Source organism: Zalophus californianus, chromosome 17, assembly GCF_009762305.2.
Source record: "Zalophus californianus isolate mZalCal1 chromosome 17, mZalCal1.pri.v2, whole genome shotgun sequence".
NCBI lineage: Eukaryota > Metazoa > Chordata > Mammalia > Carnivora > Otariidae > Zalophus > Zalophus californianus.
The window spans coordinates 54,326,035-54,350,824 of NC_045611.1; the positions used below are offsets into that span (position 1 = coordinate 54,326,035).

The window sequence follows — 24,790 nt, forward strand, 5'->3', positions numbered from 1 at the left end:
TCATAAGAGACACTGAACTCTAGGAAACAAACAGGATTGCTGGAGGGGTGGTCAGTGGGGGGAAGGGTAACTGGGTAATGGGCATTAAGGAGGGCACTTGATGTAATGAGCACTGGGGTTATATGCAACTGATGAATCACTAAATTCTACCACTGAAACTAAAAAAAAAGAAAGAAAAAAAAAGAAGTGGCCAGATACATAGTGAAAGATCATTCTAGGAGTAGTTGTTGAAGATGTACTTAGAAGACTGGAGGCAAAGAGCCCACTCAGGAGGTTAGTGCAATACTTCTTGGCCAGGCTGAAAGGCAGGCATACAAGGAATGAGAACAAGAATCTGGCATGAGAATGGACCACACCTGTGTACTGTTCCCCTCAGAATGGATGACACTCCCTTCTGGAGCCAGATGCTGGTAATTTTTAGAGGTTGCAAAAAGGGTCATCTCTTCCCTGGGGCATTATTTGTGTGTAAATCCAGTGGTTCTCCATCCAGCACAATGTGATGGTCATCCTGTACCCAAGAGCAGATGTTTATATAAGCCCTCACATGTGTAGGCACCCTTTTGGCATGCAGTTCACAGATTCCACAGAAATAGGAGCATCCACTTTGTGCCAGATAATGAGGTGAACAAGCCAGACACTGGCCCTGCCTCCATGAAGCTCGTGGTCTACACAGGTACACAACGAAGGAATAAAGGCAAAATTGCAGCTTAAAATGTTGACAAGTGCTAGGAAGAAAAAGGACCTAACACTATGAGAAAGTATAAGGGACCAGGGGAGGAACCTAGTTTGGATTAGAGAATCAGAGAAGGCCTCTCTGAGAAAGTGACGTCTGTGCTGAGATCGAACGGATTATTAGGGTCTGGTCAGCAGAACAGTAGATTCTAGGCTCTGGGATGGGAGTCCAAGAGCCCAGAGGGGGTCTGTGCACCAGAGCTCAGATGCAAGGGTGAGATCCTGAGGTGCCAGACCTTTCAGGGCTTCACAGACTCTGGTGAGAAGTTCATGTTTTATCCTCACTCACGGAGGGAGGGTTATTTCCTCATGTGCTCTGTGACTTCGGACAGCGGGCTCCTAGGGACTGGAGAATGCCATCTAGAAGAGAAACGGGATAGCGGATGGGAACTGGGTTGGGACTGGGTCAAGGATAGGTTCTGACAGAGACTGGACAACTGGGTCTTCCTCACGTGTCTCGGTTTGTTCGTGAATGGGACCCTGCTTGCAGGAGGGGAAAGGGGCACCAAGATGCCCTCTGATGGGCCCTGAGAGTCAAGCACTGGGCATTTCGTTCTTTGGTCGATGGCTTTCAATCCACCCCATCACCTGCTTTCCCACAAGTACTGGCTTGAGGAAGGAGTATCCCTTACAGAGTGATTGGCCTGCGTCTCCAGGACCCGGCAGGGGTCTAGAACTTCTGGCTCAGGATAAACGAAGCCCCGGTTGCAACGGACGGCGTCAAGCCCAGGAGACCAACGGTTCTGCTTCGCTGTCTCTCCCTGTCCCAGCAGCCCCCACACGCATCCGCAGGCCCTGATTGGCTCTGGACAGATTCACGCGTGCTCACTGGTACGCCTGGGGGGCGGGGCTTCGGGGAGGGGCATCCCCACGTGACCTCTGGCCCTTGGGACGTTGGCGAGGCTGGAGACTCTCAGGTCACCTAGTGAACTGGTTATGAGTGAGCTAATCAGTTAACTTTCCTCTACCTTAGTCCCTTCCCAGTGAGGCACTCAGTCAGTAGTTGTACACGTGCTTATTGCATGTGTCAGTTGATCCGGCTCGTCGAGAGGCATTAAATCAGCCATCAATTCATCCCTCTGAAAAGTAAGTTCCTGTAAGTAGTAAGTCAGCCAATCGGTGAGTTTGGCTAAGTGCACATGATGCACTTAACCAAACTCAAAGAGGACGTTGAGTTGTTAAGGAAATAGCAGAGTGGAGACGCGCTGAGGACAGTCCAGGCTGGAGCTGTGGGCACCCAAGACGAGGTGGTAAGACTGGAAAAGGAAATGACTGTTTAGCGGGAAGAGGAAAGAGGTTTCTTGTGGAGAAAACCCACGGCTGCGCCAAGCCCTGGAGAAGGGAATGAAACTTGGAAGAGATCAGAATTTTGAAGTTGGAAGGACCGTTACACACTGGGCACCTGCTCATTTTACAGATGGGGAAAATGGGGGGAAACGAGAGGGAACAGCACTTGCCTAAAGTTTCCGGCGAGTTACTGGCAAAGCACTGTCTGGAACCACCCCAGAGCTCTCCTCAATCCTTGATTTGAGGTTGTAAATAAATCACTATATTCAATTAGATTCTGAGAATTAATTTCTTATTAAAATTTTTAATTTCAAAAATTAAAAAAAAAACACCTAATCTAACTGAAAGGAGAACTAGGCAAATCAACTCTCCCCTCTCAGTAACTGAGCAAGCAGATGAAAAAATTGGTATGGATATAGAATACCATCAACTGGGGTGCCTGGGTGGCTCAGTTGGTAAGCATCTGCTTTCATTCAGGTCGTGATCCCAGGGTCCTGGGATCGAGCCCCAGGTCGGGCTTATTGCTCAGCAGGGAGCCTGCTTCTCCTCCTCCCTTTGCCTGCCGCTCCCTGTGCTTGGCTCTCTCTCTCTCTGTCAAATAAATAAATAAAATCTTAATAAAAAAAATGCCATCAACCAAATTGACTTAAATGACATTTATAGAATATTCCATCCAACAATAGTAGCATACACACTGTACTCAACAGCTCCCGGAACATTTAGACCATGTTCTGACCTATAAAACAAGTCTCAACAAATTTAAATGAATTGGAATCATATAAAGTATGTTTTCTGATCACAGTGGAATTCAACTGGAAACTAATAGTTGGAAAATCATCAAGACTTGTGCTTATACATTTTTTTCAGTGAATATTTATCAGACAAGAAAGTTTCTAAGACCGTGGAGGACACAAAGATCTATTTGATGTAGGATCTTTCCTCAAGAATCTCACTCTTGGATAGTTCCCCTGGTAGGATATTTCACCAATTTCCCAATGAGAGCAACAACCAAATGAAGAGGAAGCACGTTAGTAGGCTGTACAAGGTGAATGTAGCAGCTCCACAAAGCTGTCAGGGAACCAGAACCCCTATACTGTTGTCACTGACATCCTTAGTCTGTGGCTTTGATCTTTATGGTTATCTCATGGTTGCCAAATGGCTGCTCCACCTCCAGCGTCACATCCATATTCCAGGGAAAGAGGAGGAGGAGGAGCAAGAGGGGATGCGTTTTGGAAAAGAAGAAAACAACAAAGAGAAAGTGGTGCTAATATCAGAAAAGCAGAAATCCCCAAAGTCTTCAGCAGGTAGCCTCATGGTTGTTATTCTAAGTAGACAAGTCTCTCAAAATATTTGCTTAATAATAAATCTAGCAGAGTCCAAGGTTTTTATTTGCATTGCACATGTGGGAGAAGAGAAGAGTACGATCTTACAGATAGGTGTACAATATAAGAAAACAGAGATGTCAGTTATAATATTATTGTTACCAGAGCAATAAATTATCAAATAAGACAGCTGGTCAGAATTCCACTTTATTTGGATATCATTTTCATAAGACGTGGAATAATTTCTAATGTCTTTAGAGTCTCCTAAGACCACTTTGTTTAAATTGTTCTTCCAAGGGCGGATTTGTGTCAACAGAGAACAGAACAAGTCAGTAACAGTCATGAATATTCATACAAAACTATATTGTAAAGGAGAACATAAATTATATTCTAATTAACATTCTCAGTTTTGGACAATATCAAATCAGATTCCTTGAACCCTTTTATGACACAGAACAGTATCTTTTGATTTATAGCTTCAGGGGACGTGAACATCTTTTTCAATTCTTTCTAAGACTTGTTCCCCATGTTTCAAAACCTTTGAAAATGATTTTCCTGACTTCCCCCATCGACTTGGGAGAGAGGCCAAGCTTCTCGGCCTGGCAGTTAAGGTTCTTCAAAGAGCGAAGGACCTGGGGGCGAAGACTGGAGGAGAAAGAAGAAAGACATGGTATTGAGGCTTCAGAGAGAGTCTTGGAGACACTGTTCTATCCTTGAAGCTCCTTAGCATCTGTTCCCATGAGGCTCCTAATTTTCAAGGTGAACAGAATTTCAGAGTGATTGAAGAGACAAAAGCCCCCAGTAGGCCATGAATTTACCTCTACCTCCCCCTCATGCCTCTTACTGCCGACCCTCCCCTCAGCTATTCCAAATCCTGTCCTCCACAACATGGATGAGGCCAGGGTTAGCAGCAGGGTAGGTCCAGGCCCTCTCTCATCCCTGAGATCCTGTTGGTGCTGCTGTCATTGCTGCTGTTGTGGTGGGGTAAGTGGAATGAGAAGCAGGGTGGGACGGGTCTGAGGAAGAGACAAAAGGCTAGGGGTGAGGTGGGTATCGGTGGGGAGTGGAAGACGGGCAAGGGCCGAAGTAAGGTGAAGAGGTGAAGACATAGAGAATTAAGTACTTGATAAATAATAAGTAATAAACGTCTTCCATGTGCCTGTTCTGTGACCCACAGTGTGTCCCATTTCATTTACCCAACAACTCCCTGAAGAATTATTGTTCTCATTTCACAGATGAGGAAACAGGCCTTGGGAGATTCAGCAACTTGCCACAAGTCACTAGAAATTTCAGTATTGGAGTGCCCAACTCTTCTGACTCTTAGTTCCATTTTAATGCCAGCCCATGCCACTCTAGAACTTCAGTGATAAACATACACACATCTGCTCTCTCAACACCATCATCTGTATGGTGGGTGTTAATTAAGTCACATCTTAGAGAAGAGAAATAGCATGGTGCTCCAGAGCCAAGAGTGTTGAGACCCCGGTGGTGATGTTTTGAAATACTGGGACTTAACGCATGGAAAGCCAGGTTCTAGGCCTGATGCTGTTACTCCTTTCTCTATAACCTGAAGCAGTCCCTTAACCTCTCTGAACCCGTTTCCCATCTGTCTAAGGGACTATAAAAAACCATTATAAGGATGGCTTAACCTAATTTCTATGAAGGTGTTGGAAAATCTATAAACACTTACACAGGTCAGTGTTACTACCATAATTTTAGGATGGCATTACTAGAAGTGGCCTCGGGAGCCATGAAGTTCAGCCTCCCTCCATTTTGTACATAAGGGAGCTGCCGCCTGGGAAATGAAGAAAGCAGGGAAAAGAATAATTGTTCAGTGAAGGCCAAAAGCTAAGTTACAATCTACAATTATTAGAGGGCACTATGTGCTTTTGTAGTTACTATCTCTTAATTCTCACAACATTGCAGCACTGGTAGTATTGTGCCAATTTTACTGATTGAGAAACTGAGATTCAGAAATGGAGATACATGGCCAACTTCACAAGATAAAATTACTACCAACAATAAGAACAATAAAAAAAACCCAGCAGGCTAAACTGGGGTGGCACACTTAGGAGTCCACAAGACCCCCCCCCAGGTTCAGTGATTCACAAGAAGCACTCACAGAACTCAGCAGAATTGTTATATTTTCAGTTACAGTTTATTATAACAAACAAATGGAGTTTAAAATAAGCAGAGGGAAGAGGCATGTAGGGCAGGATCTAGGAGAGACTAGGTATGAGCTTTCACTTGTCTTCTCCCAGTAGAGTTGTGCATACAGTGTTTACTTCTCCTGGCAATAATGTTTGGCGATATGCCCAGTGTTGCCAAGCAGGGAAACTCACCGAGCTTTAGTATCCAGGGTTTTTACTGGGGGCCTGGTCCCATAGGCATGGCTGACCTTAGTCTCCAGCTTCTCCAGAGGTCAGGCTGATACCACATGTGGCCCAAGGTCCCCACCACAAATCACTTTGTTCATATGGCCTATCTGGCATGACCCATGGCCCTAGGTAAATAGACACTCTTATCAGGAGGACATTCCAAGGGCTTGGAGGTTACCTCCCTAGAGCTGGGAAAGGCTCAAACCTTCCTAGGGTAAGGTTAATCCTTGAATGCACAAGTGGGATACTGGAGGACACTAGGTAAGTCAGTTTTTCAACTTGAATCCCTCCCCACAGGGTTACTTTCTCATGTTTTGGTGGAAGTCAAGAAGATACCAGTGGAAGAGATATAATCCTTGGAATATTTGAACTTCCCAAGGAATCCCCAAGCAATTCTGTACCCATAGCCTACTGGCTCAATAAAAATATCAGCTCCCATGTAGCTATAAATCAACCCAGTGCTACCATAGATAATAACACCAAGGGCAGATTCCGCACTATTTGAAACCTTGAAGAACAAGACTGTACACTGCTGGTCCACAATGTACTTAAAAGGAACAGCATGACATATTTATTCTGTGCAGATCTAGAAACCAAGAGTCCTTCCTGTAGGGGGATATCAAACTCTCCATATCAGATGACATTCAAGCTCATTCAATGGGTGGGTTGTAAAAAAGATGTTCTGGTAATTGTGTGGTTTTTACTTCATAGGGCTTTATAAAATCCTAGGCATTTCATTTTTACAACAATAATACGATGATATAGGTACAATTGATAACTTTATTTTTCCAAATAGAAATGGCAAAGAGAGGGGAAGTGACTTACCCCACAGCATCCAGCAAGTAAGAGGTAGAGGGCCGAAGTGATCACAGGTCTGCTGGAAAGGGGCAGAGCCTGAGGGGAGAGTTGGATTGGGAGGGAAGATGCAGCGTAGGAGCTGACCCTAGGAGGTGTGAGCTAGGAGACAGGTAAGGAATCATAGGCAATGTAGATCTTGGAAAATTCTCTCACCCTCAGGCTTGAGAGCCCAGGGTTCAGGTTCAAGCTCTGCCTCCTTAAGCAAGTCTCCTCAGTTTGCTCACCTAGACAGTGCAGAAAAGGGAAATATACTTGTGAAAATCTAACCAACAGTAACAGTCTCGGGTTCCCTGAGGTTATCAGAGTAGGGGAGGGGTACCAAGTGAACTTATGGGTGAGAAAGCACTTTGTAACCTGGAAACACTGTGCATCATTGAAGTATCCATGAGAGTCCCTCTTTTCAGTCCAATCTGTCTTTCCCTTCAGACCAGACCCAGAAACCAGAGCTCCACATCCTAGAGATTCTTGTGGCTGGGGATCCTATGACCTTGACTTGTACCGTCAAAGGCACCTGAAAAGAAAGCAAAACCCCTTTCCTTTCCTGGAATTGGCCCACCATGTTCTCCAACACAGATGGCTCCAGCAACTCCTCCTCCTACTGCTGCACTTCACCCTGAAGCCTTAGGATTATAGCACCACCCTCGGATGTCGTTTGAATTTCTCCCCAGCTATGTTCACTGGAAATGCTGTGGTCATGCTCCAAGTGGTCTGTGAGTGCTGGTGGGCAAAGGAAGATCCAGAGTCTGGGAGAAGTGGTGGGCCCAGGAGAAATTCCTTAGTCCTGGGGTGGGGTTGGGTGGGAGGAGTCTGGGAAGCTGTCCCATCTTTACCGGGCTTCTGTGGCTGAAAGACCAGAGGTAAGAGCTGAGCCAGAATCAGACACAGATGAAGAAGAGGATGAAGGGGACCTGGTCTGAGAAGCCCAGCTTCTGTGGGCTTCCAGAAAGTCTTTCCGAAGCGACTTGGGAATCAGGAATAAGGAAAAGGCTGGGTCCTGGAGAAAGTGGAGACAGGAAGTCAGGATGCCTTGCTGACTGCTGACCTTCTCTCCCCACAGCACCCACAAGACTGCTCAATTCCTCTTGTTCCTTGGAGAAGACTCTGCAGTGCAGCTGTTCTTTCCATGGGCTCCCCACACCCTCTATGGAGTGGTTGTTGGAAGGTGTCCCTGTGAGTGTGAACAACACAGATAAGGTCCTCCAGGTGACTTCCACCATATTTGGCACCTGGAACAACAGCACCATCAGCCTCATCGGGGAGCCAGACATACTCCCGAATCTCCGCTGTGAGGGGAGGAACCAATATGGAATCCATGCTGCACGTATCTTCCTCCTACCAGGTAGGTACACAGGGGTCTACTGACTGGGCTAGAACGACAACACATGGGAATCAAAATGAGGATGGGTGCAGGCTCAAACTTCACAGCCTTAGGGGGGGGAAAAAAAACCACTCTCACTTCCTTCTGATTCCAGATAAGCATTCAGATTCCAATGTGTTGGTGAAAGGGCTGACCCAGGGCATTGTGTATGGATCCATTGTCTCCACGCTGTTCTTCCTTGTCCTCCTCACGTGAGTATCAGGTTAAAATGCATCATCAAGCCCTTTCCAACACCTACTACATTTATTTATGTTATTTCCTTCATCATCGTTCTTCCAGTCTGTTCTTCTTTGCCCTCTTAACATGGTCTCTTATATCATTTAATTTAGCCATTCTTCTTCTCCAATATTTGCATTTAAGACTATAAATTTCCCTCTAAGCATGACTTTAGCTGTATCTCACAAACTTTAATACAAAGTATTTTAGTATCACTTGGTTAAAATATTTCTAATTTCCATTATGATTCTTGACCCAGGAGAGTTTTTCTTAGACACACCAGTGTTTTCTAATAATCCTGTTTTCTTTATTTCTAGCTTAAATCCAATAAGTGGATTTAATAATATGCATTATTTCAGTTATTTTCTTTGTGGCACAATTTTTGTGTAGTTTTTATAAATATTCCACATAGGCTTAAACAGAATGTGTATTCTACACTTGATGAAGGCAGTGTCCCACAGATACATAGCCCTTAAATCAAGGTCATCTTTTCTAGTTGTACTGTGACTTCTGCTCAGTGCCCTTCCCTGCACTTCACCTCCCATCCCTGCTCCCCTCTCTCACCTGGCTGACATTTACTCATCATTTAGGGCTCAGCTCACAGCCCTTCCATCATGTGCTCCAGGAAACCTTCCCTGGCGCTGAGCTGGGCGCCTTTTCAGGGCCCCCACAGCCATCTGGGCTTTTGGATACTATTAGTGCTAATGGTTCTACTCTGATGTGACTAAGTGTGGATATCTTTTTTTGTCTGTTTGCTGTTCTGTACATCTTTTTGGCCTCTTTCATCTGTGTTCTGGTATCTTTTATCAACCCTGGAAATTTTTCAATCATTGTTTCATAGGTTGCTTCCACCCTTTCCTTTCACTGTGGGCTTCTCATTTAATATTTCTCAGACTTTCAAAAAAAAAAATGTTTCTCAGGCTCTCTTTTTTTCTCTGTTTTTCCTCTTGCCCTGTGGCCTGCGTTTTCCAAGGACATAGACAAGTAAGCAAGTGCTAGTTTAGAGATCCATACAAGGGGGATACCAAGGGGACCCCAGCCTTCAGAATCTCCATCCTTGCAGGGGAGGGTAGCACCCATACTGCCTAGAAATCCTCCCACACAGGGCGCCTGGGTGGTTCAGTCGGTTAAGTGTCTGACCCTCGATTTCAGCTCAGGTCATGATCTCAGGATCCTGGGATCAAGCCCCACTTCGGGCTCCTTGCTCAACGGGGAGTCTGCTTCTTTCCCTCTCCCTCTGCCCCTCCCCCCCCACTCTCTTTCTCTAATATAAATAAATCTTTTTTTTAAAAAAAAAGAAAAAATCCTCCCACACACCCCTAAGAGCCTTCCTTCCCCAACGTGGTGCCCTGTCAGTATTACAGATGTTTTCTTTCCTTCCCCGATTCTCTTATCTCCTCCCCCTCACTCAGCAGTAAGTTTTACCTACTTCACAGGAAAAAAGCAACTCCCCAACACCTACAGAGTTATTGCCACTGGCACTGGTGATTTACTCCTTGCCTTTTTCAGAGAAAGAGACATCCCTCTTCTTGTCCAAGGTCAGCCTCACCTCTTTTGCCTGGGACTCCATTTCCTCCACACTCCATTAATCATCCCTTCTGTCTCCTAAATTTTCAATCACTCTTTCTTCACTGGCTCTTTCTCTGAAGTATATAAACATGCCCAAATCTCTCCTACCTCAGCCCCAAAAACTCCCTCTATGTACCATCCAATTTTTTTTTGAGAGACGAGTTTACACCCACTGCCTGATTCTCATCACCCTTACATTCGTCAGTCTCTCCTGCAATCTGCTCTCCAGCACCATGCCACTGAAATGGCACTGTCTAAAGCAGTCAGTTATCCTTACTCTCAAAATTATTCTCAAAATCCAATGGCAGATGTTCTATATTTTTCTTGTTCACTTTAGGTAACATTTATGATTCTGGTGGGTGGGGTGAGGCCCTCCTACCCGTGGGTTTTTGTTTCTGTTTTTTTTTTTGTTTTTTTTTTTCCACAATGAAGGAGGGTGGTGAGGCCATCTGCTGAAAGTGATGTGGGTGGGAGCAGGGGTGAGGGGAAGGGATCAAGAAGAGTGGTGATGGTGATGAGGCGATTGGAATAGCGACACCAATGTCATTGCTGTGTGATGTTTCCTCCCAGTAGTGGTCGTTGGAAGAGAAAGAGTGAATGGTGGCGTTGATCTAGGTTTGGGTCTTTCCAGGCAGGATGTCATGGAAGGATGGATGGGGTGGGAGACAAGAGAGATGTGAAAGCTGGAGGGAAAGAGCACTTCGAGTGGGTAGCCATTGTACCCTGTGGGGCAGGGAGGTAAGGAAGAGAAAACAAGAAGGCTTTCGCGAGGGCTAGGGAATGTGGTGTCTTGGATCTGAAGCCTCCATCTGTGAGATCAAAGAACAAGAACACAAGACTGGATGGGAGCATAAGAAGGCTGAATAAGACAGAACTAGTCAGAGCATGGGGTCTTGGGATTTAAACCGTCATAGGTGGAATAGGTGGAAAAGTTTTGGGGAATAATGCATAAGGGATGATGGTTAAAGGAGATAAGTCACAGTTAGGACTCTTCCAGTTGTGAGTGACAAGAGCTGAATTCAGCAAAATTAAGGAAAAAGGGAACAGTTAGGGTTATTTGTTGCTATATTACAGTCCCCTAAGCTTAGTGACTTTAAACAATGGTTGTTTTAGTATATAGCACAATTTCATGGATCAGGAATGTGAGCAGGGCCCAACTGAATGATTCTTCGGCTTCCTGTGGTATCCACTGAGGTCACTTGGTGATATTTAGCTGGCTGCTGGGCCGGGCCAGAGGGTCCAAGATGCCTTCACTCACATGCCTGGCATTTTGCTGCGGACAGACAGAGGGCTGGGCTCAGCTGGGCCCCTCTCGCTTTCCATGCAGTGTCAGAGCCTTGCCAGCACGGTCTCTTCCAAGGCAAAAGTTGCCAGTCCTTTTTAATTAAGGCTAGGCCTGGAATTGATAGAGGGTCACTTCCATCATATTCTCTTAGAGCAAGTCACAGACTAGCCAAGATTCAAGGGGAAGAGAAAATAGACCCTGTTTCTCCATGGGAGGAATGCCAGAAATTTGCAGCCATCTGTATGTGATCTGCTACAGGAACATATTGACCATCTGTTAAGTCTAAGACTTCAACAACAGAGATTTATTTTCTCATAGTTCTGGAGGCTGGAAGTCCAAGATCCAGGTGTCAGCAGGACTGGTTTCTCCTGAGACTCTCCTTGGCTTGCACATGGCCACCCTCTTGCCTCTTCACATGGTCACCCTTGTGTGCACACACACCCCTGCTCTCTGTCCTTCTTCTTCTTTTTTTTTTTTTTTAAAGATTTTATTTATTTATTTTAGAGAGAGAGCAAGAGAGAATGAGTGGGGGGAGGAGCTGAGGGAGAAGGACAAGCCGACTCTGTGCTGAGTGCAGAGCCCAAGACAGAGCTCGATCCCACAACCCTGAGACAGTGACTTGAGCCGAAATCCAGAGTCTGCCACTTACCTACTGAGCCACCCAGGCACCCCATCCCTGTTCTTACAAGGACACAAGTCATATTGGATTAGGATCCACCTAACAGCCTCAGTTTAACTTAATCACCTCATTGAAGGCCCTATCCAAATACAGTCACATGGATTAGGGTCCATCCATAGGACCTCATTTTACCTTAATTACCTTTTTAAAGGCCCTGTCTTCAAATACAGTTATATTCTGAGGTACTGGGTGTTGGAACTTCAGCAAATGAATTGGATGGGATGAGGAGGACACAATTCAGCCTATAACAGGGAATATCTGTACTTCAGGCATGACTGGATCTAGGTATTCAAATGACGTTATTAAGAGTCTGCCATCCCCATGCCTTTGCTCTGCTTCCTTCTGTGTTTACTTGACCTCTGGAGGCTCTCTCCACCTAGTGGCAAAATGGCCAGGAGCAGCCACATGATTGTATCCTATCTCAGCAACTCTAGCTGAAACAGGACTTGTCTTCCTCTTGGAGACACATCAATTCCAGAGAAGACTCTGATTGTCCCTGCTTCAGTCACAGGGCCATCCTCAACTAATGTCCAGGTGGGTGAGGTATTTTTGTGGGCCAGTCCTAAACCTGCCTACTATGCAGTTTCAGTCCCATGGAAACCACAATAAAAGCTCCCACACGTGCTTCCCCCTCACTCCTACCTCCTGACCAACCCTGGTGCTTCCCTGTGTGGCCCTGTGTGGCATGGTGTGCCCCCTCTTGGGAACTTTGAAATTTTTTTTAAAGATTTTATTTATTGTCAGAGAGAGAGAGAGAGAGAGAGAGAGCACAAGCAAGGGGAGAGGCCGAGGGAGATGGAGAAGCGGAACCCTGGGATCATGACCTGAGCTGAAGGCAGATGCTTAACTGACTGAGCCACCCAGGGGTCCCACCTCTTGGGAACTTTGAATAACAAACTATCTTTTCAACACAACCATCCTCCGATCTGTTGGCTTCACCACACTTGAATACAAACAAAATCCCACTCCGAGGGAAGAGCCAGACTGGGCAAAGCAGAGGGCCAGGGAGCAGGGCAGTTGCAGTTGCCAGGGCAAGAAAGGGAAGGGACCAGTTGTGGATTCAATGGTACATCTACACAACAGAGCACTACGCAGATGTGAAAAAGACTGAGGAAGCTGTCAATGTACTAATATGCCCAGATACGGCGGAAATATTAAGAGAAAGAGGAAAGGTGAAAAAAAATTAGTCTGGAAAAAAAAATCATATACATATTGAGACATTACAGGGCTGGGAGAGAAGCTGAGGAAAGGCACCACCATGAAGGGCCACTGGGTTGGAAGGCTGGGACTTTGTCGTGGGGGTGCTGGGGAGCCATGGGATGGCTGGGCAGGGAAGATGCAGGCCAGCTCTGGGGCAGGAGGCTGGAAAAGAGGCTAGGAAGAGGATCCGGGCCAAGAGAGTAGGGATTTGTGTGCCTGTTTGATAAGGAGAGGGGGGTACTGGTCACAGAACCAGGAAATGGAGGGAAAGGGTCTTCTGACCCCCAGCCCAGGGTTCCTTCTAGGAACAGGGAGACTGAGCACAGTATTAACCACAGGGCTCATTACCTTAGAATGAAGATACTTCAATGGTGGGAGGACAGGCCCATTGTCAAGTTCAAAGAGGCCCCAATCATTCAGAAACCAGAGCTGCTGGAGGAGCCAGAAACAGCCGTGAAGTCTGAAGCCAAAACCGCTGGGCATCAGATGGAGGTAAGTCCCTGGGCTGGGATTGGCCACCAGCCAGGCTGCTGCACAGCTGAGGCCAGCTGAACTCAACAAGCTGCCTGAACCCACTCACTGACCGTTGGCACCACCAAGGAGCACTCCTTAGAAACAAAGATTGTCAGGGGCCCCTGGACCTGCAAACCCAACCCTCCAGGGTCAGAGCCCAGAGGGTCTGTGCTGCTGGCAATCTCTCCTCCTCATTCCGAGGTGTGGCCACTGGCAGGACGGGGCCTTCCCCGAGTGTCTGTCTGGTTCCTCAAGTCAAGTCCCCTTCCAGCAGCAGAGCCCCCTTTGCTGTGGATGGTGAGGACCCTGAAGGGCAGGCCCAGCCCTTGCCCCAGCTGGGGAGGCAGACTTGGCCACAAGTGGCCACTGCCCTGCCAGAAGAGAACAGTAAACACTAAGGTGTAGGCCTTGCTAGTCTGCTCTGGGCTGCCATAAAGTGCCCCGGACTCAGGAGCTTAAACAGCAGATATTTTCACAGTTCCAGAGGCCAGAAAACCAAGACCAAGGTGTCGGCAGGGCTGGTTTCTTCCGAGCTCTCTCCTTGGCTTATAGAGGGCCACCTTCTCCCTGTGTCCTCACACGGCCTTCCCTGTGCGTGTGTCTGTGTCCTAATCGCCTCCTCTTGTGTGAGGACACCGGTCATAATGGATTAGGGCCCACGCTAATGGCCTCATTTTAACTTAATTATTTCTTTAAAGGCCCTGTCTCCAGATAAAGTCAGTGTGAGGTACTGGGGGTTAGGGCTTCAACATATGAATTGTGGGGAGGAAGGGGGCCGCGAGGCGGAGGGCACGCTTCTGCCTGTGACAGAGGCAGCAAGGAGTTAGTCATATCCCTCCACTGGTGGGGACCCAGAGAGGAGAAGGGCTTGGCCAAGACAGAAGAATGCCAGGATCTTGTTCCCCCACAGTCTAGGGCTCTTGAGCCAGAAGGACTGACCGTGGACAGGAAAACTCCCAGACAGATCAAGATAGACACGTGGCTCACAGACGCCTGGATCCACCGGCCCAGTTAGACTTCACGGACCTACAGAGCTGGAGCAGCAACTCCATGTGAGACTCTAAGACCGGAGACCAGCACCAGGAGCTCACACATTCACCCCACAAGGACTCCCACAAGCCGGGCCTGTTTGTCAGCCCCCTCCCCCACCAGGGACATGCCTGCTCCCTGCCCTTGAGCAGCGCGGTCTGGGCAGGCAGGCCGACCTGCAGGGGCACGGATGACATACAGAGGAGCCTGGGGGGAGACAGCACCAGCAGATGGGCTAAAGCCATTGTCCACATGGGCACTGTGACCCAAAGTGACAGTGACCCTCCTGCAGCCTCGGGCACTGCCAAGCAAAGCTAGGCTCTGCACTCCACAGAGGGAAACTGAGACCCATGGGAGGGAAGCACCTGAAACACTAAAGAAGCCCCAAAGGTTTTCTGCAGGGATACGGGGGGGATCATGAAGCCTGCCCTCCACACCCCCCACATTGCAAACGGGGAAACGGAGGCTCACAGTGCCTTGGACCACACAGCAAGACTGTGCACTGCTCAGGACCCCTCCATCCCAGGACCCTTGTTCCCTGGAGCAGTCATCCCTGTCCCCTGGCTATTTTCTCCTGACCTTATAAGACTATAGTGCGGAGGCTGCAAACTCAAAAGCCCACAGGAGTCCAGCAGGTAACAAAATGAGTGCTCTTGGCCCCTATGGGAACCAGGTGGTCTTGAGAGCAGATGCCCCCACCTGCAGGGGGCGCCAGCAGCAGCGAACTCAGTTCCAACTCTTACCTGCCCCCTCCCGCAGCAGGAATGAGATCTGCTGGGTCTTCTGGTTTCTGTTTTATCTATTCATTTGTTTGTTTTCAGAAGAATCCAGAAATCTAGATTCCAGTGTGAAATTTCTGGATTCAAACTATTAATAACTTTTTAAAAAGCAGCACGGGCCCCCGAAAAGCCATACGTGGACCTATTGTTTGCAAGTCTGATCAGAAACATAGATGTGGAGGAGACACCTTTTCTCTAAACACACCTCCTGCCCAAAGGTGTTGTCACTCAGAATGCGAGCATCTTGCCCAGTGGAAAAAGAATCCCTAGACCCTGGGCAGCGGCTTGGGTCTGGAAGGATGAGGAAGAATTATTTAGGTGGAGGAAAGACGTTCCAGGAATTCATTCACGTGTGCTGTCACAAACAGCTGTGGTGTCCCCATGTGGCAGGCCTTGGGTCGGGGACACAGAAGAGTGAGGTTCAGGTCCTGCCCGCAAGGCCGTCCCGGGTCTCGGCCAGCAGGGCCAAGGCTGCGTGCAGGGAGCATCAGGGAGGGGCCGGGGCTGGCACAGGGAAGAGAGAGCGTGGCCTCATCGGGAGAACCAGGAGCTGGAGCATTGCCACCTGAGCTGGGCAGACATGCTGGGAAAGCGGGGGGCCGGGGGCAGGGGTTGCCTGGGATGCTCCAGCGAGGGCAGCACAAACGGGGGGCAACAGCAGGGAGGAATGAGCCAGGCAAGGCACCACAGGAGGAAGCTCCCCTGCTCACTGGCCTCAGTGGTCACCCAGCCAGTTACAGACTCGTGGACACAGGGACACACAGTTCAAGAAAAAACGTGCTGTCCCCACAGGTAGGTGGCGGGGAGCCAGAGCAGCTCCACAGATGAAGATGAGGTTGGAAAGTGGATCATCAGCCAAGGAGTGGCTGCCTGGCTGACCTCTCTCCAGAGTCTCTGGTTCACCCCCCCACCCCTCCTCGTCACTCTTTGCCTCCGTCACCATCCCTGTCTCGCCCGCTCCCTCTGTTCCTCATCTAATACACGTTTCCCCCAGGCCCCCAGGTGCCACACTCATGCCGAGCCTTGCAGGGACACAGGCGTGAGAGCAGCCGCTCCCTGCCCAGACTGGGACACAGGTGCCTCCGCGGGAGGGCGGGGCTGAGAGTAGGGGGTCACTGAGGCTCGGAGGTGGATGCCTAAGCTGCTGAAACCCATTATCCATCAGAGGAGGCTGCTTGGTCCCCATCTAGCCTGAGGTGACTACTCACCTCCAGACGAACTCCCAGTCTCTGGTTATGTGATCAACAGTCACTCATGTCACTGGCCAAATCTTGCTATTTCCTCACTCGACCCGAGGAGGAGATCATGGGGGAGGTGGACTTTAGGAATACCCTTCCCCTGTTCCTTCAGGAGATGATGGGGACAACCGTGATGATGGCACCCAGTGCACTCCAAGCCCTCAGGCCTCCTTTATCCACATAGCCCAGCAGCACCGTGGAACGGGTCTGGTGGTCGTGTTCATTTTACAGAGGAGGAAACTGAGGCCCAGAGAGGTTAAGAAACCTCCTATGGGGGGGGGGGGCGGGAAGAAAGAAACCTCCCTAAGGTCACACCTCAACTTTATGAGACAGGAGCTAGTCCCCCACCTTTTCCCACAAGGGAAGCTGACATTCAGAAAGGGGAGGGTCCTTCCCACCCGTTCCTGGGAGCCCTGTCCATCAGGATGGCTTCTACTGATGCAGGAGACCTGAAGGCTGGAGCAGGCTGGAGAAAGAATCTCTCTGGGAGCAAGTCCCTGCTCCCCACTCATCTCATTCTCTCAACAGCCGCCATCGGTCCACTCTCAGTTAACCCTTTGTGTGCCTGCACTTTGCTAGGTTTGGAGGATGGTGGTGGACAGGGCTGCCACTGTCCCTGCCTCTCCAGGGTAAGGATCCCCATTGGTCACTGCAGCGGGGCTGTGGGAGCATGAATCTTCATGGTCGGCCACGGGGCGCTGGAGCTGGGCTACCTGTGATGGGACCCCAGCACCGCCCCGAGTGTGGGCTGGTCAGGTACCCCATTCCCAGCTTCATCTGCAGGATGGGAGCATAACATCATGCGTCACTGTGAAGTGGGAATGTGTTCATGGCTACCTGGCACCGAGCAGGGCATTGAGGCCCCTGGAATGGCAGCTCACATCTGTTGCGCTCTTTGCGTGCACCACGTCGTCTATTCTAAGCACGTTAAGACCCTCCCATTTGTATCCATCAGGGTTCAACCCTAGAAACAGAACCAGTAGCCGACCTGTATTAAGAGATTCATTGCGAGGAATTGGCTTGTGTGACTGTGGGGCTGGCTAGGCAGGTCTGACGTCCGCCGGGCAGGCAGGCTGTCAGGGCAGGCGGGAGACTCTCAGGCATGGGAAGCTGTTGTCCCCAAGCAGAATTTCTTCTCCTGGGCATCCTCTGTTCTGCTCTAAAGGCCTTTCAACCGCCTGAATCAAGCCCACCCAGATGACTGAGAATTATCTCAACTGATTAGAGATGTCAGTCACATGTACAGAATACCTTCAGGGCAACAGTGGCTGGGACTCTGACTCAACAGAGTCCACTGACAGGGGACTCTGGTCGAGCCAAGGTCACGCGTAAAACTGACCGTCCCACCATTTGATCCCCACCCCAGCCCTGTGAGGTGGGTGCTGTTATCCCCATGCTATAGAGAGGGACAAAGAGACTCAGATTAAGGAGCCTGCCTGGTTGAACACAGGTCAAGGTGCTGGAGCCAGTGCTTGGACACCCCCACCACCTGCCTCAGGCAGTGAGCATCTTCAGCTGCTGTTACCAACACCCAGCACAGTTCCAGGGACCCAAGAGTGGCAGGAAAAAGGAAAGTGTATTACAAAGTGGGTGACCATCGCTGACTTTTCACGGGGAGGAAGCCAGTGAAGAGGTTAAGGAGTTATTCTTTTTTTTTTAATTTTTTTATCGTTACATTAATCACCATACATTACATCATTAGTTTTGGATGCAGTGTTCTATGATTCATTGTTTGTGCATAACACCCAGTGCTCCACGCAGAATGTGCCCTCCTTAATACCCATCACCAGGCTAACCCATCCTCCCACGCCCCCAGGAGTTATTCTTTCAAAAATGTATTGAGAGCCTTACTGTGTGTGAGGCATGGAGGTCATAACACCCATTGGGAGAGACGAGGTCCCTGCCCTCCGGGAGCTTAGAGTCCCATGGGGGAGACACCGAGCAAGTGGACAGGAATAAATAAACGGATATGTGACGGGTAAGGGGTGGTGAGGAAAGCAGTGGGTGCCCCTGGCCAAGGGGCCAAGGGTGGCCGCGGAAGGCTCTCTGAGGAGGTGAAGGTCTTAGAAGAAGAGAGCCTAAGCAAAGGGTAGAGATGAGCAAAGGTCTGGGGGCTGAGTGCCCAGTGAGTTTGCGGACAGGAAAAAAGCCAATGCAAGAATTCTCCAGAAGGATGCTGCAGTTCCCCCAGGACCCAACCAAGAGTCCCTTGAGAACCCACAAACACAAGGCGTGGGCCACTTCCAACACCACCTGTTCTTATTTTAACTTCCAGCTGTGCTGTAATGAGTTCCTCATTTTCAAAGAGGCTTTGCAGGAACAAGTTACAAAGGGGAACAAAATGAAAAAGCAAGACCCCTGCCTCATCCCACTCCCCAGAGACAACCACTGTCCTTGGTTCCTGTGTTTTCCCCCAGAGCAGTGGTTCTCCACGGGAGCAACGTTGTCCCTCCCCGGAGACACTCTGGGTTGTCCTGACCATTACGGGCGGGAGGCAGGAAGAGAGCTCCTGACATCTAGGGCTCGAGTCCCAGGGGCTGCTCAACATCTTGCAATGCCCAGCACCTGATGAACACTCACTGAATAAACAAAGCCTATGCTAGCACTGGGACAGCCCCCTCCAGTAAGATTCTTAAACAACTTCCTGATAACAGATGATGCTTACAGAGGTGTGCGCAGGGTTAGGGCTCCCAGGATCCAGCAACATAGGAAGGAAAAGGCTCCTTCCAGATTCTGCTGCAGCCTGGTGGAACCAGGGGGAGAAATGTGCCCCTGGGGCCTCACTGAGAACCAGTGCTGGGGCAGAGGGGCAACCCGACAGGAACCAAGGAGGGCAGCGGGCAAGGAAGACAGCATTCTCCAGCCACCCTCCGGTGTTCAGCCTGTGCCTCCCTTTTGCCAACCCCACCTTGAAGTCAAAGGGCAGGGCAGCTTGTTGATGTGATCAGTAGAGGTCAGCCTTCCAGGCATGTGTCAGGGGAGTGAAGGATGGAGGAGGGATGCAGTGAGAGGCTGAGTAATGGTCCCCAAAGATATCTGATCCTAATGCCTGGAACCCATGAATGCTACTTTATGAAGGAAAAATGGTCTTTTCAGATATGATTAAATGAAGGATCCTGAGGTGAGTGGATTATCCTGGATGACCCAAGTGGGCCCCAAATACAATCACAATACCCTTACATGAGGGGCAGAGCTTGGGGCCACGCAGCCACAGGCCAAGGAATGCAGGTGGCAACCAAAAAATTCTCCCCTGCCCCACCTCAGGAGCCTCCCAAAGGAGCACGGCCCTGTTGACATCTTGCTTTCAGCCCGGCGAAATTGGTGTTGGACTGCTGCCCTCCACAACTGGGAGGGAACGGCATGTGTGGTTTTAAGCTGCCATGTTTTTGGTAATTTGTTTCAGCAGTCACGGGAAGCCCAGGCAGATGGGGATGGTGATACAGGGGAGACAGCAGCACAGCAGAAATCATGAGAGCTCTCCCTCCTGGCTGGGTGCTGGGATGGGTGCTGTTCCAATGTCAGGAAATTCCCTTCATTCTCAAGCAACTCCAAGAGCAGGAATCGTTATTACCTTCAGTTTTTTGGATGATGAAACGAAAGCACAAAAATATTAAGTAACTTGCCCTGCCAAGCATTTTCTTTTTTAATTTGAACAGGAAAATTTTAATATAAGGAATTATTAACTCTAACAGGTAATATTCTTTAAAGGGGCAGAGGAATATTGTAGGATTCGGGGAGGTTGCCCGAGGAAGGAATGAACTTGGAAAGGGCCCTCCCCACCAAAGCTGGGGTGCAGCCACACTGTAAGATCTGTGGCTGTGGATCACTGGACGTGGGGAAGGTGGCTGGCCTTGCCCAGACTAGAGCTGGTCCACAGATGCCGAGCAAGCGGAGAACACCCCTCCCAAGTGCTGCAGGGTGAGGCTGGAAAGCTAGCTTCTAGGACACACTGGAAGGCCTCAATTGGGAAAACACTGAAACTTGATGAGATGCCATCCACATGGATGAAACCTGATGGAAGTGAGCACCACTGAATATGCCCCATGTGTGTCACTGGTGACCACAGGGTCAGAGCAAGAGGAAGCCCAAGGAAAAGTCAGAACAGGGAAAAGCCCTGTTCCTTCTGCAGTGTCCCTCAGGCTCCCTCTACTGACAAAGCCTAGCAGCCCACTCACTGCAAAGGGAGGATATTTAAAGATTCCAGCTCTGTTTTTGCAGAATTGGTAACAAAGACTTTGGAGCATAGAGGCAATAGCCAAAGTAGTATGATGATCCGCTTTTTGTGCCAGGTCTGGGAGAGGTGGGATATTCTCTTTATGAGATTATCAGATATCCTTGTGTGTGTGTGTGTGTGTGGTGTGTGTGCGTGCGTGTGTGTGGTGTGTGCGTGTGTGAAGTGCCTGTTCAGGCCTTTTTGCCAAGTAAAAAATGAGTTGTCTCTTGTTGATTTGTAGTACTTCTTTATATATTCTGGCTACTAGTTCATTGTCAAATACACATATGACACATATCTTCAGCCATGTCTAAGGTTTTGGGAAATTTTTTTACTTCTCTGTGTCTCTATTTCCTCATCCGTGAAATAAAAAGACAAGACACACCTTATAAGGATGTCATGAAGCTTCAAGGAGGTAATATCGAAAAAGTGCTCAGAAAGATGCCGGCACGTAGTAAGCACTCCTGTTGTCATCAGGCCTGGCATGGGCCAATCCAGGAAGAGGAATCCTGTCCTCATCTTAATTTTGGATGGTCCTGAGTTCAAGGGGAGCAATAAATGGTCTTTTGCCAAGGCCGCAGCAGATTCTGTACAGTGGTGTACTGATACAATGACCCTCCAAAAAAAAGCTCTGATTTGTAGTGGTTGCTAATTGCCATGGTGTAAGTACTCCCTCATGGCCAGTTTCAAACTAACAATGGTTTAACATCCAGACTGCAGAATTACTGGAAATCTAGCAGTCTGTTCTCTGGAGCCAGTGAAAGTCATCTGCTGTGTACCCCAGCTCCTGTACCACCAGGTTGGGTTAACTTAGGTGGAGCTCTTCCTCTCTGTGGATCTTCGTCCCTTCCACCTGTCTAAATGGGGCAAGTCATCCAACTCATTCATGCAGTACTGATTTAGTGAGTACCTTCTATATGTCAGTCACTGGGCTTGGCTCTGGAGATGCAGACTGAGCAAAAGCAAAGAAGACCCTCCCTAGCAAAGATATTCTGAAAGTAGGGGCGGGGGGGGGGCAGGTAGGGTAATGACTGAAAATAAATAAGCAAGCACATGAAATCAGGGAATCATAAGATCTAAGGAAAAAACAAAGCAAGTATGACAGCTCTTGTGTTGGGAGGGGGTTTACTTTGGCTAGCATGATTGACAAAGGCTTTCTTAAAGGTGACACCTGATATGGGGTGCCTCCGTGGCTCAGTCGGTTAAGCGTCCTGCCTTCAGCTCAGGTCATGATCTCAGGGACCTGGGATCGAGCCCTGCATCTGGCTCCCTGCTCAGCTGAGAGTCTGCTTCTCCCTTTTCCTCTGCCCCTCCTCCCACTTGTGTGTGCGCGCGCTCTCTCTCTCTCTTTCTCAAATAAATAAAATCTTTAAAAAATAAGGTGACCCCTGATAAAGAGTCTGGTACCAATCTGGTGGGAAGAGCATTCCAGCAGAGGGAACAGCCAGTGCGACAAAGACCTGTGGCTGCAACAAGTTTGGCTTGTTTGAGGAACAGAAAGCCAGAGCAGCTGGAGCTGAGTGAATGTTTGAGGCTGGGCCGGGGCAGTCGGCTGGTTTATGCGTTCAGGGGTGGTGCATCTGAAGGCAGAGGCGAAGGTGGACCAGGACACTGGCTGGTGTAGTCAGAGCAGGCCTACAGGGGGTGATGGTGGCGGCTCAGACCGGTGAGAGCACCCAGCACAGGGGAGGAGTGGACAGAGTAGAGACCCTGTTTTAAAGGCAGAGCAGGCTGCTCTTGCAGACAGACTAGATGTGGGGGGGGGAGAAGGGAGGATGTGTTTGTGAGGTAGACTTCAGAAACTCCTGCCTGCAACGGCCGCAGACACGGAGTAGGTTGAGACTTCTCTTGCTTCAGAGGTCAATACGGGAGACGGGACAGGGACACCTCACCTGGCGGGCCAGAGGGAGGACCCTACCTAGTGATGTAGGAAAGACGATAGGGCTCGAAGCTGACGGCCAAGAAAGAATTCTTGAGGACCGTCTTTGGTGCAAAAAAAGTGGTTTTATTTACAGCCCGGGGACAGGACCCGTGGGCAGAAACTGCCCTGGGGTTGTGAGGAGTGGGCTCATTATATACTTTCAAGTCGGGAGGGGCTTAGGGATAGCGTAAGGCTCCCAGGTATTTTGGAAACAGGATCCTGAAGGGAGCTAGCTGTTGTTAGGAAAAGGTCATTTATTACTGTTTAGTAAAAACTCGGTCATGAGACCCTTCAGATGTATATAGGTGGGTCATATGCTTGGGGGATGTTGTCAACATGTCTCTTGGGGGGTGGAGGGGGTAGAGAAAAAGGAAGTTTCCAAAGGAATTTTTATATGTTAAAGTAGACTTTCAGGATCCTGGGGGTCGGGCTAGATTGCCTTTTGCACTAGCAAAGTATTACCATCAAGCAGCTGAGTTCTTAGGGGAAAGTCACTTTGCCTGTTTCGAGGACTTGTCAATGGCTGTAGACAGTAAAGAAACTTAATAATTTTTCTTCTGCCTTTGTTTCCCACATCACGTAGCAAGTGGGTGCCTGGTGGGGACCAAGAAGAAAGAACTAACCACAGGTTGTTGGGATACTGGGCAGAGCCAGGCAGTTTCCCCAGATCTCTCTTCGTTTCTCAATAACCTTGGAAATAAAGATGATTCCCTCGTGCGGGGCAGACAGGGAGGTTCTGGGAAGAGAAGTGACTTTCTAAGGTCACACAGCCAAGTAAGTGAAAGAATGGGGAGTCCAGATTCTCCGCACCTTCCTCTCCTCCCAGTCCATGCCCAGGTTCCTGGTCCTGCCCCATTCCCCTGTTATCCTGAGAAGGAGGACTGGATGTAAAGAGGAAAAGGAAATTTTACTCCAAGAGCAGTGTATTCATGAAAGTAGATAGAGAAGCTGAACTGTGTCCTGCAAGAAAAGGAACTGGAATCCTAGACTCCTGGTGTGAGGGAAGAGGGGGCTGGGGCCTGGCCTCCTGGGTCTGAGGGAGGAGGGGCTGGGGGCCTGGACTCCGGGTCTGAGGGAAGAGTGGACTGGGGGTCTGGACTCCTGGGTCTGAGGGAGGAGGGGCTGGGGGCCTGGACTCCCGGGTCTGAGGGAGGAGGGAGCCGGGGACGGGACTCCCGGGTCTGAGGGAGGAGGGGGCTGGGGACTGGACTCCTGGGTCTGAGGGAGGAGGGGGCTGGGGCAGGACTCCTGGGTCTGAGGGAGGAGGGGACTGGGGGCTGGACTCCTGGGTCTGAGGGAGGAGGGGGCTGGGGGCAGGACTCCTGGGTCTGAGGGACAAAGGGCTGGGGCCTTAGACTCCTGGGTCTGGAGGAGGAGGAGGCCAGGGTCTGGACTCCAGGGTCTGAGGGAGGAGGGGGCTGGGGCCTGGACTCCGGGTCTGAGGGAGGAGGAGGCTGGGGAGGACTCCTGGGTCTGAGGGAGGAGGGGGCTGGGGTCTGGACTCCTGGGTCTGAGGGAGGAGGAGGGGCTGGGGGCTGGATCCTGGGTCTGAGGGAGGAGGGGCTGGGGGCTGGACTCCTGGGTCTGAGGGAGAGGAGGGGCTGGGGCCTGGACTCCTGGGTCTGAGGGGAGGAGGGGCTGGGGGCTGGACTCCGGGTCTGAGGGAGGAGGGGGCTGGGGCCCTGGACTCCAGGGTCTGAGGGAGGAGGAGGCTGTGGGTGAGGACTCCTGGGTCTGAGGGAGGAGGGGCTGGGGGTCTGGACTCCTGGGTCTGAGGGAGGAGGATGGGGCTGGGGGCCTGGATTCCTGAGTCTGAGGGAGGAGGGGGCTGGGGGCCTGGACTCCTGGGTCTGAGGGAGGAGGGGCTGGGGCCTGGACTCCTGGGTCTGAGGGAGGAGGGGCTGGGGGCTGGACTCCTGGGTCTGAGGGAGGAGGGGGCTGGGGCTGGGGGTCAGGACTCCCGGGTCTGAGGGAGGAGGGGGCTGTGGGGCTGGGGCAGGACTCCCGGGTCTGAGGGAGGAGGGGCTGGGGGGCAGGACTCCTGGTCTGAGGGAGGAGGGGCCTGGGGGCCCTGGACTCCTGGGTCTGAGGGAAGAGGGGGGCCTGGGGGCTGGGGGCAGGACCTCCTGGGTCTGAGGGAGGAGGGGACTGGGGGCCTGGACTCCTGGGTCTGAGGGAGGAGGGGCTGGGGGC

The 24,790-nt window shown here is 50.0% G+C and overlaps 1 protein-coding gene across 2 annotated transcripts; it reads left to right on the forward strand.

Moving 5' to 3' along the window:
- Positions 1 to 912: 912 nt before the first annotated feature.
- On the forward strand, positions 913 to 15,216 carry LOC113936574 (SIGLEC family-like protein 1). Of its 2 annotated transcripts, none has more exons than XM_027619939.2 (6): positions 913 to 991; positions 7,004 to 7,287; positions 7,635 to 7,916; positions 8,050 to 8,146; positions 13,258 to 13,396; positions 14,328 to 15,216. In XM_027619939.2, exons 2-6 carry the CDS (start codon positions 7,248 to 7,250, stop codon positions 14,430 to 14,432), a joined length of 663 nt encoding a protein of 220 aa, XP_027475740.1. In that variant the 5' UTR covers positions 913 to 991; positions 7,004 to 7,247; the 3' UTR covers positions 14,433 to 15,216. The 2 variants fall into 2 exon arrangements, with proteins under 2 accessions (XP_027475740.1, XP_027475739.1); XM_027619938.2 differs by lacking the exon at positions 913 to 991 and adding an exon at positions 1,460 to 1,818.
- The last annotated feature ends 9,574 nt before the right edge of the window (positions 15,217 to 24,790 follow it).